Source organism: Danio aesculapii, chromosome 20, assembly GCF_903798145.1.
Source record: "Danio aesculapii chromosome 20, fDanAes4.1, whole genome shotgun sequence".
Taxonomy (NCBI): Eukaryota; Metazoa; Chordata; class Actinopteri; order Cypriniformes; family Danionidae; genus Danio; species Danio aesculapii.
In genome coordinates, this window is record NC_079454.1 from 39,770,498 (window position 1) to 39,782,965 (window position 12,468).

Below are 12,468 nucleotides of genomic sequence, written 5' to 3' on the forward strand. Positions count from 1 at the left end.
TATAGACAAGTTTCAGGCGTGTAAAAGTCTAAGCAGCAAAACATTAGTAGAAAATTCTCTTTTTTTTTTTTTTTTTTTTTTTTTTTTTATAGAGAGAGAGAGAGAGAGAGAAAGAGGGCTCAGTTAGTGGTATAGCCAGAGAGGCAATTGCAGATTAGGAGGAAAAGTGGAGACTAAACAGTTGCGTTTTTAGTCGTTTCTTGAAGACAGCAAGTGACTCGGCTGTTCTGATGTAGTTAGGGAGTTCATTCCACCAACTGGGCAGATTGAATGTGAGAGTTCGGGAAAGTGATTTCTTCCCTCTTTGGGATGGAACAACGAGGCGACGTTCATTCACAGAACGCAAGTTTCTGGAGGGCACATATATCTGCAGAAGTGAGAGCAGATACGAAGGAGCACAGCTAGAGGTCACTTTGTAAGCAAACATCAGAGCTTTGAATTTGATGCGGGCAGCAACTGGCAGCCAGTGCAAACGGGTGAGTAGCGGAGTGACATGTGCTCTTTTGGGTTCATCAAAGACCACTCGTGCTGCTGCGTTCTGAAGCAGCTGAAGAGGTTTGATAGAACTAGCTGGTAGCCCGGCTAGCAGAGAGTTGCAATAGTCCAGTTTGGAGAGGACAAGAGCTTGAACAATGAGTTGAGCTGTATGTTCAGATAGGAAGGGTCGGACCTTTCTGATGTTGTAGAGTGCGAATCTGCAAGATCGGGCAGTTCTAGAAATGTGGTCAGAGAAGTTCAGTTGGTCATCAATCGTAACTCCAAGGCTTTTTACCATTTTGGATGCAGTGATGGTTGCTCCATCCATCTGGATTGAAAAGTTATGGTGAAGAGTCGGGTTGGCAGAAACTTCAAGCATTTCCAATGAGGGAGAGATCGTCATTAATGGACGGGATTTCTCCCTCTGATGACATGTACAAAGGGAGAACGTAAATCAAATGGTCTGTAGACTGTTTTTATCAAGTGTGATTGGTTTCTGAAGAATGCAAAAGAAGCAACAAGTAGGCGTGGCCACCCGTTGCCATTTTGTTTATGCGTCATCGCACCGACCTGGGGATACCAAACAAGAGCAAAGAGGCGGAGCTAAAGACGCCTGCAAGCATTTTGCTTAGACGGGAATTTCTTTGGGAGAAACGTTTAATACTTCATTACCCGCGACTCATTTGTGTTCTGCCCACATGTGCTTGGTTGTACACTATATCAATAAAGTGTTTAGACTTTTAAAAACACTATTGGTAACACATTGAGCTACTAAACCTTGTTCTTATGACGTTTTTCTACAGGAGGAAAACACGAATAATTTTCAAACACTTCAAATATAGTCTGTGTTAGTAAATGCAGGGCTATTGATAAAATCATGATTCAAATGACTGTTCTAGAGCCTACAGCTGGAGTGCATTACAGATCTAAAGAAAAATATAAATGAAAAATGATCTTAAATAAAACAAATACATTTATAGAGATGGCATACAAGTATAATTTCACTCACTAGGGAAATGGGGGCCACGTGAATGGTTTGTGAGCACAATTAAGTGCACACAGCATGCCATATCATCTGACAATTGTTAGAAATAATAATTCCAAAATGGAACTGACTCTGTAAAGCCACATAAAACAACACAAAAATTCGAAGTATATGCTGAGTTCAGCGGCTAATCAGCCGGAATCAGCTAAGGTGAAGTGACGGCGACCAGTGAGACCTGAATTATGCAGACTTAATATAGCTCAATATAAAGGAAACGGATGAGTTATAAAATAATTCACCCCCTCACAGTTGTCATGAACGGTAATATTGGATATATGAACCAAAATCGATCACTGTACCAGGCTGTAAACACATTTTTTTTCGGCTGTAAATTTGGCCATTTTAATAGTGGCGTCAATAGAAATTTGCTCTAATATGAAGCCAGGCCTAGTGGAATTTTTGCTTCACGAGGGAGAGCGGGATGTTGCCGCTTGGTTTAAGCCCTTTATAAAAGTGATTTTTGCACAATAGGTCCCCTTTAAAGGATTTTTGAAAAGATATTTTTTGATTATTCTCAATTCTGATTCTCAAAAGCTTTGGAAATGAAAGATATAAAACAGGAAAAACATTAGGACCATTGTTATTGTTTATATCCCTCAAAATGGCCTACAATGATGGTCAATGAGCTCCAAAGTTCAAAATAAACTTTAAAAGAATGTTATACAAATGTTGAGTAACAAACTATTTGGGGCAACCAATATTAGGGTCAACTACCATTTTACAGAAGCATCTTTGAAACTAACCTTGGCTTTAAATATAAGTTAGCGCGTCCCTGATTCACCACTTTGACCAGTTGAGGTATTCAGACCTTCAGGAGCTTCATCACCACTGTCTTCCTTATCTTCACCTGAAAGAACCATACATTGCAATGTAACCAGACAACTGTGTAAAACTCACTAAGAAGAAGTTGTTATAGCTGTGCACTGCTGGATTCCACACAATCGATTTGTGTTAGGACAATATGAAGTAATTGATTAACTTATTAGTTTTTACAAATTTAAGTAGAATGAACATAAAACAATAAAGTTGTCCCCCCCCAAAAAAAAAACCCTACATAATTGTGTGGTTTCAGCTCAATTGAAATAAGTAGTTTAAAGTTTGAAGGGGTTACCTGTCCGGAAGTCGATAAGTCTTAGCATGTTTGCCACATCCTCCGTGTTGATGATGAAGTGGGCCATGCTCTCGTAGCCCACTTCCGTCCGCTCAATGGAGGCCTTGGCTGTGTCTGTGATCCTGTCAAGGACAAAACGCTGAAGTCGCGCCGGCACTCGGACAAATATAAAAGTGACGTATAGCATAAGGGCCTGGTTCCTCCATATCCCTGTGGCTGCTGGTGACGCAGGAGCTCCAAGCTCCACATCGCCTCTCCGCAGGTGGAGAAGAGCATGAAACAGAACACACAGCTAGACAGTGTTGAGCGCGTAAGCATTTTCCTAAACGCTTAGAGGTTTTGGGGAAAACTGTGATGAATAACTCACTGCGAGTTATGGTATACCAACAAGAGTGAATGGAAGTTACTGAAAGTTAAAGGCACGGTTCACCCAAAAATGAAGATTCTGTCATCATTTACTCTTGAGTTTTGTGTTATGCTGAACACAAAAGAAAATATTTTGAAGAAAGCTTTCTACATGTACTTTCATAGTATTTGTTTTTCCTATTACAGAGGTCGATGGTTACAGGTTTTTAGCTTTTTGTCAAATATCTTATTTTGGGTTCAGCAGAAGAAAAAATAATAGAGCTTTTATTGATATTAATAATAAAACAGAATGATAAAATTTGAGGGTGAGTAAATAAGTACATTTTTATGTTGTGAACTATCCCTTTAATGTTTTACAGTTTCATAGCTTTCAAAACATACTCTCATTGGCCATTTCATAGATTGTGATCCATGTTGATATTAAAGTACACAGTTACTCCAGATTTGATGGCCATTATGCAAATCTCTCCATCCCCCGCTCCCCAAATTTAATTTATTGGTTTGAGAGGTTCAAGAAATCCCTTTGAGGTTATTTGTGCGTTGTGGCATGAGTGCATTATGTTGCTGGAAAAAGCCATCACAAGATAGGGACATGGTGGTCATAAAGGGATCGACATGGTCGGCAACAGCACTTAAATTATTTTCTTTGGCAATAAGGGGCACAATATGTGCAAAGAAAATGTCCTAAACACCACTGCGCCACCACCAGACTGAACTGTTGATTCAAAGCATAATGGATCTATGCTTTCAGGTTGCTGGATCATCTGAAAGATTCAGAACAAACTCTCACCAAACCAGGCAATCTTCTCTCTTCCAATTTTAGGTGTGCCATGTTAACTATAGACTTGGTTTGTTCTTCTGCTGCTGCTGTAGCTCCTCTGCTTCAAGGTTTGACATATACAGTAGTGTGTTTAAAGAGGCTGTTTTTCTTTTTTCAGATTCCATCTTAAACCCCTTCTATTCTCCTATGAAATCAACAAGTAACTTTCCATCCACATATCTCAGCAAATCAGCTTGCCTTTGTCCACATGCCCAAATTCACTGAGACACTAACATGGGATTGGCTGATTAGATATTTGCGTCAGTTAGCAGTTGGTTTTGTTTTATCTACTCATCTATTCCAACCCTCCTTCCAACCTTCGTTCATCTTCAGAACACAAAAAAAGATATTTTAGATCAAATTCAAGATTCTCTCTGACCCTCCATAAAGAGCAGCAGTCCCAAGCCATTTAAAAGAAAAGGAACCAGTCTGCACCAATGGTGTAGTGGTTAGTGCGACATTACATGCACGCCGGTGCTCATGGCGACCCGAGTTCGATTCTGCCTCGTGGTCCTATGCCGATCCTTCCCCTCTCTCTGCTCCCCATGCTTTCCTGTCAATACTCTCTACTGCCCTGTCTAATAAAGGTGAAAACCCCCAAAAAAGAACCAAAAACATGCTAATTTTCATTTATAGCACTTCATATTAGCATGGATATTTAATATCTCTAGTTCAAATATACTATCAACAGCAGCTATGCTAATTATTTTCTTTGTTCTCTATTTCCACATGGGGGATACTCGTGCCAAGGCCTCTATAGATTGTGCAGCTCCATTGATGTGATACAAGACTTGTGAGGAGATGATGCCAACCCTCGAAGACCTCAAGGACAACACATACAAAGAGATTAACTATGTCTGTATATAATAACTTATATTTGATTGTCACTTTAACTTAATTTGATTGTAATGTAACAATGTGCACCTTTTGTAAAGCTGCTTTAAAACAATAATTATTGTAAAAGGTGCTATACAATCAGTTTTATTGCCAAGTGTGCAAGGAATTTGTTTTGGCTACAGAAGCTTCCAGTGTACATAAAGTGACAATACAAAATAAATATGAAAAAAAGATGATAAAAATTAAACAGAGATGCAGTTAGTCAAAAAGCTCTGGATGTTGAATTGTGTGTACAGATTTGTTATAAATATACAGGTTATAAGGTGCTGTGTACAAATGCATATGGAGAAAGTATTGCATTGTATATTGTTATAAGGTGCTGTGTACAAGTGCGTATGAGAAAGTATTGCACATATTTATTGCACAGTAGGGGAATATTCAACTGTTCATGAGGTAGATGGCCTGAGGAAAGAAACTTTTCCTGTGTCTGGCTGTTTTTGTGCTCGGTGCTCTGTAGCGCCGACCAGACGGTATCAGTTCAAACAGGTAGTGTGCTGGGTGTGAGGCATCCAGAGTGATTCTGCAAGCTCTTTTACTGACTCTGGAAGAGTACAGTTCTTAAAGTGTAGGAAGGGTAGTGCCAGTGATTCAGCAGTCCGGACTATTTGCTTTAGGTCAGTTTTGGCAGCTGAGCCAAATCAGACGATGATTGAAGTGCAAAGGATGGATTTGAGGAGAGTTGAGTAGAAATGTACGAGCAGCTGACAAAGGAAGTACAGTCTCAAATATACTTGAATTGAATCAGTGCCTGTGTTTATTACACGCAATAAAAGGCAATATAGTGTGAACCACTGAAGTGGAATGGAATGTTTTGAGAAATATTATTTTTGGTTTCTTTTCTAGACTTTGAAAGTCTCAGGTTTCATGCTGTATATGGAGGATCAAAGAGCTCTCTGATTTCATCTAAAATATCTTCATTTGTGTTTCAAAGATGAACAAAGGTCTTGGGTGAGTTTAACAATGCAAGACTGAAAAATTAATACCAGATTATTTTGAAATAACCCTTTTAATAGCAACTCTTCTTAAATGACCACCGATCCTAAATATGTGGCTAAGTGGTCTTGTGAAAATTATCTATTTTTTAAATAAATTAATCAAAATGTAAAATTAAAGATGTTCATTTTAAAGTGTGCCGTTTCTAAAGCCCAAATACACTCCATTCCCTACCCAATCATGCTGAAATTATTCACAAAACAAACTTTTTAAAGGAGTCTACCCATGACATATTTAGAGAATCAAATGCAGAAGATAAACAAAGAGCAGCATGAGGGATTTCAATAGATCTTTCCCACAATATTGAGCCAGATGAAAGTTATAAACCAATGCAATGCATAATACAGTGGGTTGATAGGGGTGGGAGGCTGGTTGAGTCACTGCCTGTGAGGTTGTTAATCATGATTGTTAGTCTTTAGACAGCTTCAGTTATTGATGAAGCACACATGCTGAATATGATTTAGTTTACAGTGACAGTTCACATAAAAACAAAAACTCTGTCATCAAAAAAATAAAAAACAGCCTTGAAATGATGGGAAGGTAAATTAAAAAATGATGTTTACTGTTTGTTCAAACTACTATTTAAAATGAGCTGAAACAATACAGTTCTTGGGTTTTTTGGGGGTAAAATAATTGTTTTATATTCAATTAAATTTGTAAAAACAAATAAGTTAGCTTAATTCATTCATGTTGTCCCAACACAAATCGATTGTGTGGAATCCAGCATTTTTTACAGTGTAAGAAAATGCCCAGCAAGCATTTTTTGTTTTTAAAAGATGTCTAATAGACGTCTAAACATAGTCGTCTTGGCTAAAATAAGGCTAAATTTGGGCTGTCAGTGAAAATCTAATAGACGTCTAAAAATCAGCCAAAACTAGACTAGTCATCAAATAAACACAAATAAATGACTACACATATAAAGTCTGTCTAATCTGTCTATTTGATGACTAGTCTAGTTTTGGGTTATTCTTAGACGTTTATTAGATTTTCACTGACAACCCAAGTTTAGCCTCGTTTTAGCCAAGCTGTCTATGTTTAGATGTCTAGTAGACGTCTATTAAACACAAAATTGTTTGCTGGGTGATGTCAGAATTTTTATTATTTAGTGAACTATCCCTTTAAGACACTCTCAAACACGTCATTCACAGTCAACTTACTTTTTGAACACTTCCTTCGTGCTCTGCAAACAAACACAGTTAAGAAGAACACTCGTTTTAGGTCTAGAAGATACAGCAGCAAATTAAAACATAAAACCCCCTTCCCTCTTTACCACAGTTTCACTGTGTACCAAAATAAAGGTACATACTAAATCACAGACACTTGTTAGGCAGCCTCGCGTTCTTACTGAGAAGAGCTAGTTAAAAACAGCAGTGCTGCACCTGAGGCTGCCACTTTATAGTGAAAGCGATTTCAGAAAACAATTACACCTCTCCATCACCTTTGTTTAAAGTCTCTTTCTGAGGCATGTAGCTTTCAGCAATGGTGAAGTATTGACCGTTTGAGCCACTAGTCAAAGGACAAGGGGTCTGGGTTCCTCCGTCCCCAGCTGTGGAAGGTTCTGCTAATCAATATCAGCCCCCCTGGGTCTTGTCATTACAGGATACTTGAAATGTAGCAACAGGCACAGTGTCAATCAGCAAACAGCACACATAAGGGCTGGGCCATTTGCATCAAGGGTCTCTGGGGGGCTTAAAAAGCAGCAAGCTCTGCCTCCAGCCTCCCCAGTGAGGTCTTGCAGCATTCACTTCACACAGCTCAATAAGACCACGTCAGATGCTCACAGCACCTGTACTTCCATTGATCAATGACGCAAGAGGTTTACATGAGGTAAATGTTAAAAAAATAACATTTATGACTAGGTAATAGTGTCTGTAGCTCCAATGCTAATATTTAAATGAAAATGTGCTTATTTTACAAGTCCCCTAAAGCTAAGCAGTTGAGTTTTACCATTTTTAATCCATTCAGCTGATCTCTGGGTTTGGCGGGAGCACTTTTAGCTTAGCATAGATAATTGAATCGGATCATTATCATATTGCTCAAAAATGACCAGAGTTTTGATCCTTTTCCTATTTAAAGCTCGACTCTTCTGTAGTTGCATCATGTACTAAGATCAACGAAAAATGAGAAGTTACAGCCATACCATGGTTTCAGGAGGCACAATAATAGCATGCAGGACCTGAAAACATTTCATTTTTCATCAGTCTTGGTGCACAATGTACAGTTGAAGTCAGAATTATTCGCCCGCCTGAATTATTAGCCCCTGTTTATTTTTTCCCCCGTTTTCTGTTTAACAAAGTGCAGATTTTTTCAACACATTTCTAAATTTGAAATTTTAATTGATGGCTATTTGCAGTACTCAACATGTAACGTTATTGATGATAATACAGTCAATTTCTGCCCTGACCATGAGGCAAAGTAGCACCAACTCACACTAAAGACTAGGCTTATGCTAGTTTTGTCAAATAAAATAAGCAAACAATGTAAATGAAATATGACAACAAGATGCTGCGATGCTAGAAACTTGTATTATTGTTGAGTAAGTGAACGAGTCGTTCATGACAGAGATTCATTCACAAAAGAATCGCTCCCTCTGTTAGATTTAGAAGTGAACGCATGAAAGGGGGTGTGTTTCAGGACATGGATTAGATCAAGTTTAACAGGGAGGGAAGATAACACATTTCCATGCACACAAACACACGCTCTGTCAGGAATGCCCGTACGGTCACTTATCCATCGATGTAGAAAAGTGACGTAAAATTATAATTTTCGTAATTTAAAAAAATATTTGCATACTGACCACCGAGAAAACTCCCGATCATAGATATATGCATATATTTACATTTAGTCATTTACATTTAGTCATATAAGTGTATGAATCTCTGGCTGGCAAGTCCTCCACTACACCTTAGTACCCATTCATTTCACAGAAGCGCTACCCTGTACTAAAATGGTGGCTCTTTTGACGCATTCCTTCCAAAAGGACACAATAGCATAGGCGACATCTAATGTAATTATCTATGTAAATCCCCAATAAAATAATTTGTGTAGTTCTTCCAGTTAAATAATCTGGATCAGCCAGCAGATGATATTCTGCATGAGAGCTGTACACTTCAGCTTGCTTTTGTAATGAATAACAGGTATATTAACTCAAAAGCAGAACATAAATTGTGTCTTGAAGGAGTGCTTAGGATGCGTGATGCTAATGGTCTAATCTGATTCTATGATCAATGCTAAGCTAAAACTGCTCCCTCCAGACTCTGAGACTGGATGAATGGATTCAAAAACTGTAAAAAATCATCTGTTTAGCTCAAGGGGAGTTGTAAAAGTCTTAAGACAAGTCTGAGAACTTGTAAACAAAGACTAAATATCTAAAAAGAGGCCAAATCAATCATTTCTTAAATAATGCAATTAACTTTAGTCTGCTTTGCACTCAATCATATAGCAAGATCAATTAAAATATAAGACACAAGTACACATAGGACCATTCTGTGACACTTGTATTTTTTTGTACATCTTAATTCTCTTTGCTATTCATTGTCATTATATGGACAATTCTACACAGGACTTTGTATTCCTCTCTTTGTACGAAAAAATTAAGAAAGGCATACTGCATTGGAAAAATTGCACAAGACCTCTTCATGTCTGAACTACCCATTTAATTTAAACTTGAATAATGATATATGGGGGCGACATGGTGGCTCAGTGGTTAGCACTGTTGCCTCACAGCTAGAAGGTCGCTGGTTCGACTGCCGGCTGGGTCAGTTGGCATTTCTGTGTGGAGTTTGCATGTTCCCCCGTGTTGGCTTGGGTTTCCTCCAGGTGCTCCGGTTTCCCTCACAAGTCCAAATACATGCGCTATAGGTGAATTGAATAAGTTGGCCGGAGTGTATGAGTGTGTCTGTGAATGAATGTGTATGGATGTTTCCCAGTACTGGCTTGCAGCTGGAGGGGCATCCCCTGTGTAATACATATACTGGATAAGTTAATGGTTCATTCCGCTGTGGCAACCCCTGACGAATAAAGGGACTAAGCCGAAGGAAAATGAATGAATGATACACTGATTCATGTTAAGAGGATGAAACTGGGGTAGTGTGTCAAAGCATATTTCGAAACTAGAATTTTATAGTGACTTCATATTAACACTCAAGCAACGATCATAGCACCACCATGACATGTTCTTCAGAAAATCTAATTAGGTGAGGTGAAAAATCAATTGTGGTGAAGGTGCTTGTTGTACCTGCAGGAATACAGCCATCTGAGGCTCCTCCATGGACTGAATGGCTGTCTCCACCAGTTTGACGGACATCTCTAAGTGATCTCCGTGTCGACGAATAAGTGATCGAACATGACCCAGTTTTCGGTCTTGTTCGCAACCAACAGTCTCAATTAATTCTCTTTTACGCTCTTCTAGAATGGCGTAAAGTTCATCAAAATTGTCAGATATGTGCTGCATCTGCCGCCGACCATTGTCCTGCAAAAGATTACCAGAGACTGTATTTAAGTTTAAATTAAAAGCATTGACACAGAAGTCCGTTAAGCGCACTGCTTGTCTGTCTGCTCCAGCCTTTTATACAGTATTCCAGCCTACAGGCGGGCCTTTAATGTTAAGCTATAAAAGTTTGATATACTTGAGGATATCTGTTAATACATCCCCTCCAGTCAATACACAGCAAAGTAACAATTACTGTCTGATATACTTGAGAATATCTAAAGTTTGATATACTTGAGAATTTTAATACATAGACATCCCTTTCAGTAAATACACAGCAAAGCAGCACTTAGTGTTTGTTATACTTTAGAATATCTGTTACATAGACGAAATGTATTATTTACAAATACTGTAATGTATAATTACAAATAATGTATTATTATTTGTGTTCTCTCTCTAGGGTGATACATTTGAATAAAAAACATAGCAAAGCTTTTCTTCTATAACATCAGCATTCGGGCAGTCTTCCAAGAAGTCTTGTCCTCCAAGGTCATAGCTCCTAGTTGGCAATCTTTTTCTGAAGATAACGCTCCCAGGCTTCTTCCAGTTTCTGATTGTAATAGTTGGTCAGAAGTATCATCTGGGCCATGTCTTTCTTTATGGTCAGCAGAAAATTGACCCACTTCAGTACCTCGTTTTTGTCCTCTCTGTCGAAGGCGGCTCTGTTGTCTTTTATGTTTCTCCTCATTGCTAATAGCTGTTTTTGTAAGCATAGGAATATCCGAATATGCAAGTAAGTTTTTGTGTCTTTTACAAGTAATGTCATTAAACCATTTAGACACTACATGAGCTAAGCTAAACGTGTTCCCGCCAGACACTGAGATCGGATAAATGGAATAAAAAATGGTAACAATCATCTGTTTAACTTAAGAGGAGTTGTAAAATGAGCCTATTTTCAAAAAAAGTTGTGTGTTCCATCATGACACTAGATGCAAAAAATTAAATAAAAAAAACAAACATTGTTTTTAATACACTGGTCAATTTTGATATTTGAGCCATTTGGCTATTGTGAATTATGCTGATTCAGACTAGTGTAAATATGCACTACCTGACAAAAGTCTTATCGCCTATCAAAGTTTTAGGAACAACAAATAATAACTTGACTTCTAGTTGATCATTTGGTATCAGAAGTGGCTTATATGGAAGGCAAAGGCCTCTAGATTACACTTATTTTACCAAAATAAAATATGATCATGCCTTTTAATTATTTAATTAGGACAGTAAGGTCTGACTTTGCTTAGATAAAAGTCTTGTCACTTAACATGAGTAATGTACAGTATAGAATATAAAGTCATGGTGCAGTGCAAAAAGAATGAATTTGTGTATGACTCCCATGAGCTTGGAGGACTGCATCCATACATCTCTGCAATGACTCAAATAACTTATTAATAAAGTCATCTGGAATGGCAAAGAAAGCGTTCTTGCAGGACTCCCAGAGTTCAGCAAGATTCTTTGGATTCATCTTCAATGCCTCCTCCATCTTATCCCAGACATGCTCAATAATGTTCATGTCTGGTGACTGGGTTGGCCAATCCTGGAGCACTTTGACCTTCTTTGTTTTCAGAAAATTTGATGTGGAGGCTGAAGTATGAGAAGGAGCGCTATCCTGCTGAAGAATTTGCCCTCTCCTGTGTTTTGTTATGTAATGGTCAGCACAAATGTCTTGATACCTCAGGCTGTTGATGTTGTCATACACACGGCAGATCTCTCACACACCCTCAAACTGAATGTAACCCCGAACTATGATTTTTCTTTCTGCCAGAATCTTGGGTCCATGCGGGTTCCAATAGGTCTTCTGCAGTATTTGTGATGACTGGGATGCAGTTCAACAGATAATTTATTGGAAAAATCGATCTTCTGCCACTTTTCCAAATGATTAACTAGAAGTTATTATTTGTTGTTCTTACAACTGTGACGACAAGATTTTTGTCAGGTAGTGTATATATATTTAAATAATTTATATATAATTTTAATAGTCACATGATCCTTCAGAAATCATTCTAGTATGCTGATTTGGTGTGTCAAGACAAGTCTTATTATTATCAATGTCTAAAACAGTTGCTATGAATTTCTGTTGAAACAATGTTATAAAACGGAACATCTGTTTGATACAGCAACTATTTCAAACAGAAATCTTTAGTCTTTACTGTGACTTTTTTCTTCAATTTCTTTAAATAAATAAGCAAATAAATAAATAATCCACCTTATTTTACAATTGCCCTCAAACTTAACATGATTTAAATCTTTTTTGTACTTTAATGTAACTTAAA

General features: G+C 38.0%; 1 protein-coding gene across 1 annotated transcript in view; it reads right to left on the reverse strand.

Moving 5' to 3' along the window:
• trim54 (tripartite motif containing 54) overlaps nucleotides 1-12,468 on the reverse strand; it is a 32,826-nt gene that overhangs the window by 6,120 nt on the left and 14,238 nt on the right. Inside the window, exons 5-8 of the mRNA XM_056481391.1 lie at nucleotides 9,947-10,180; nucleotides 6,867-6,889; nucleotides 2,634-2,755; nucleotides 2,266-2,369 (exon numbers count right to left, since the gene is read on the reverse strand). Of these exons, the coding sequence (XP_056337366.1) occupies nucleotides 2,284-2,369; nucleotides 2,634-2,755; nucleotides 6,867-6,889; nucleotides 9,947-10,180 (465 nt within the window). The 3' untranslated portion in view covers nucleotides 2,266-2,283. The remainder of the gene's footprint in view (nucleotides 1-2,265; nucleotides 2,370-2,633; nucleotides 2,756-6,866; nucleotides 6,890-9,946; nucleotides 10,181-12,468) is intronic.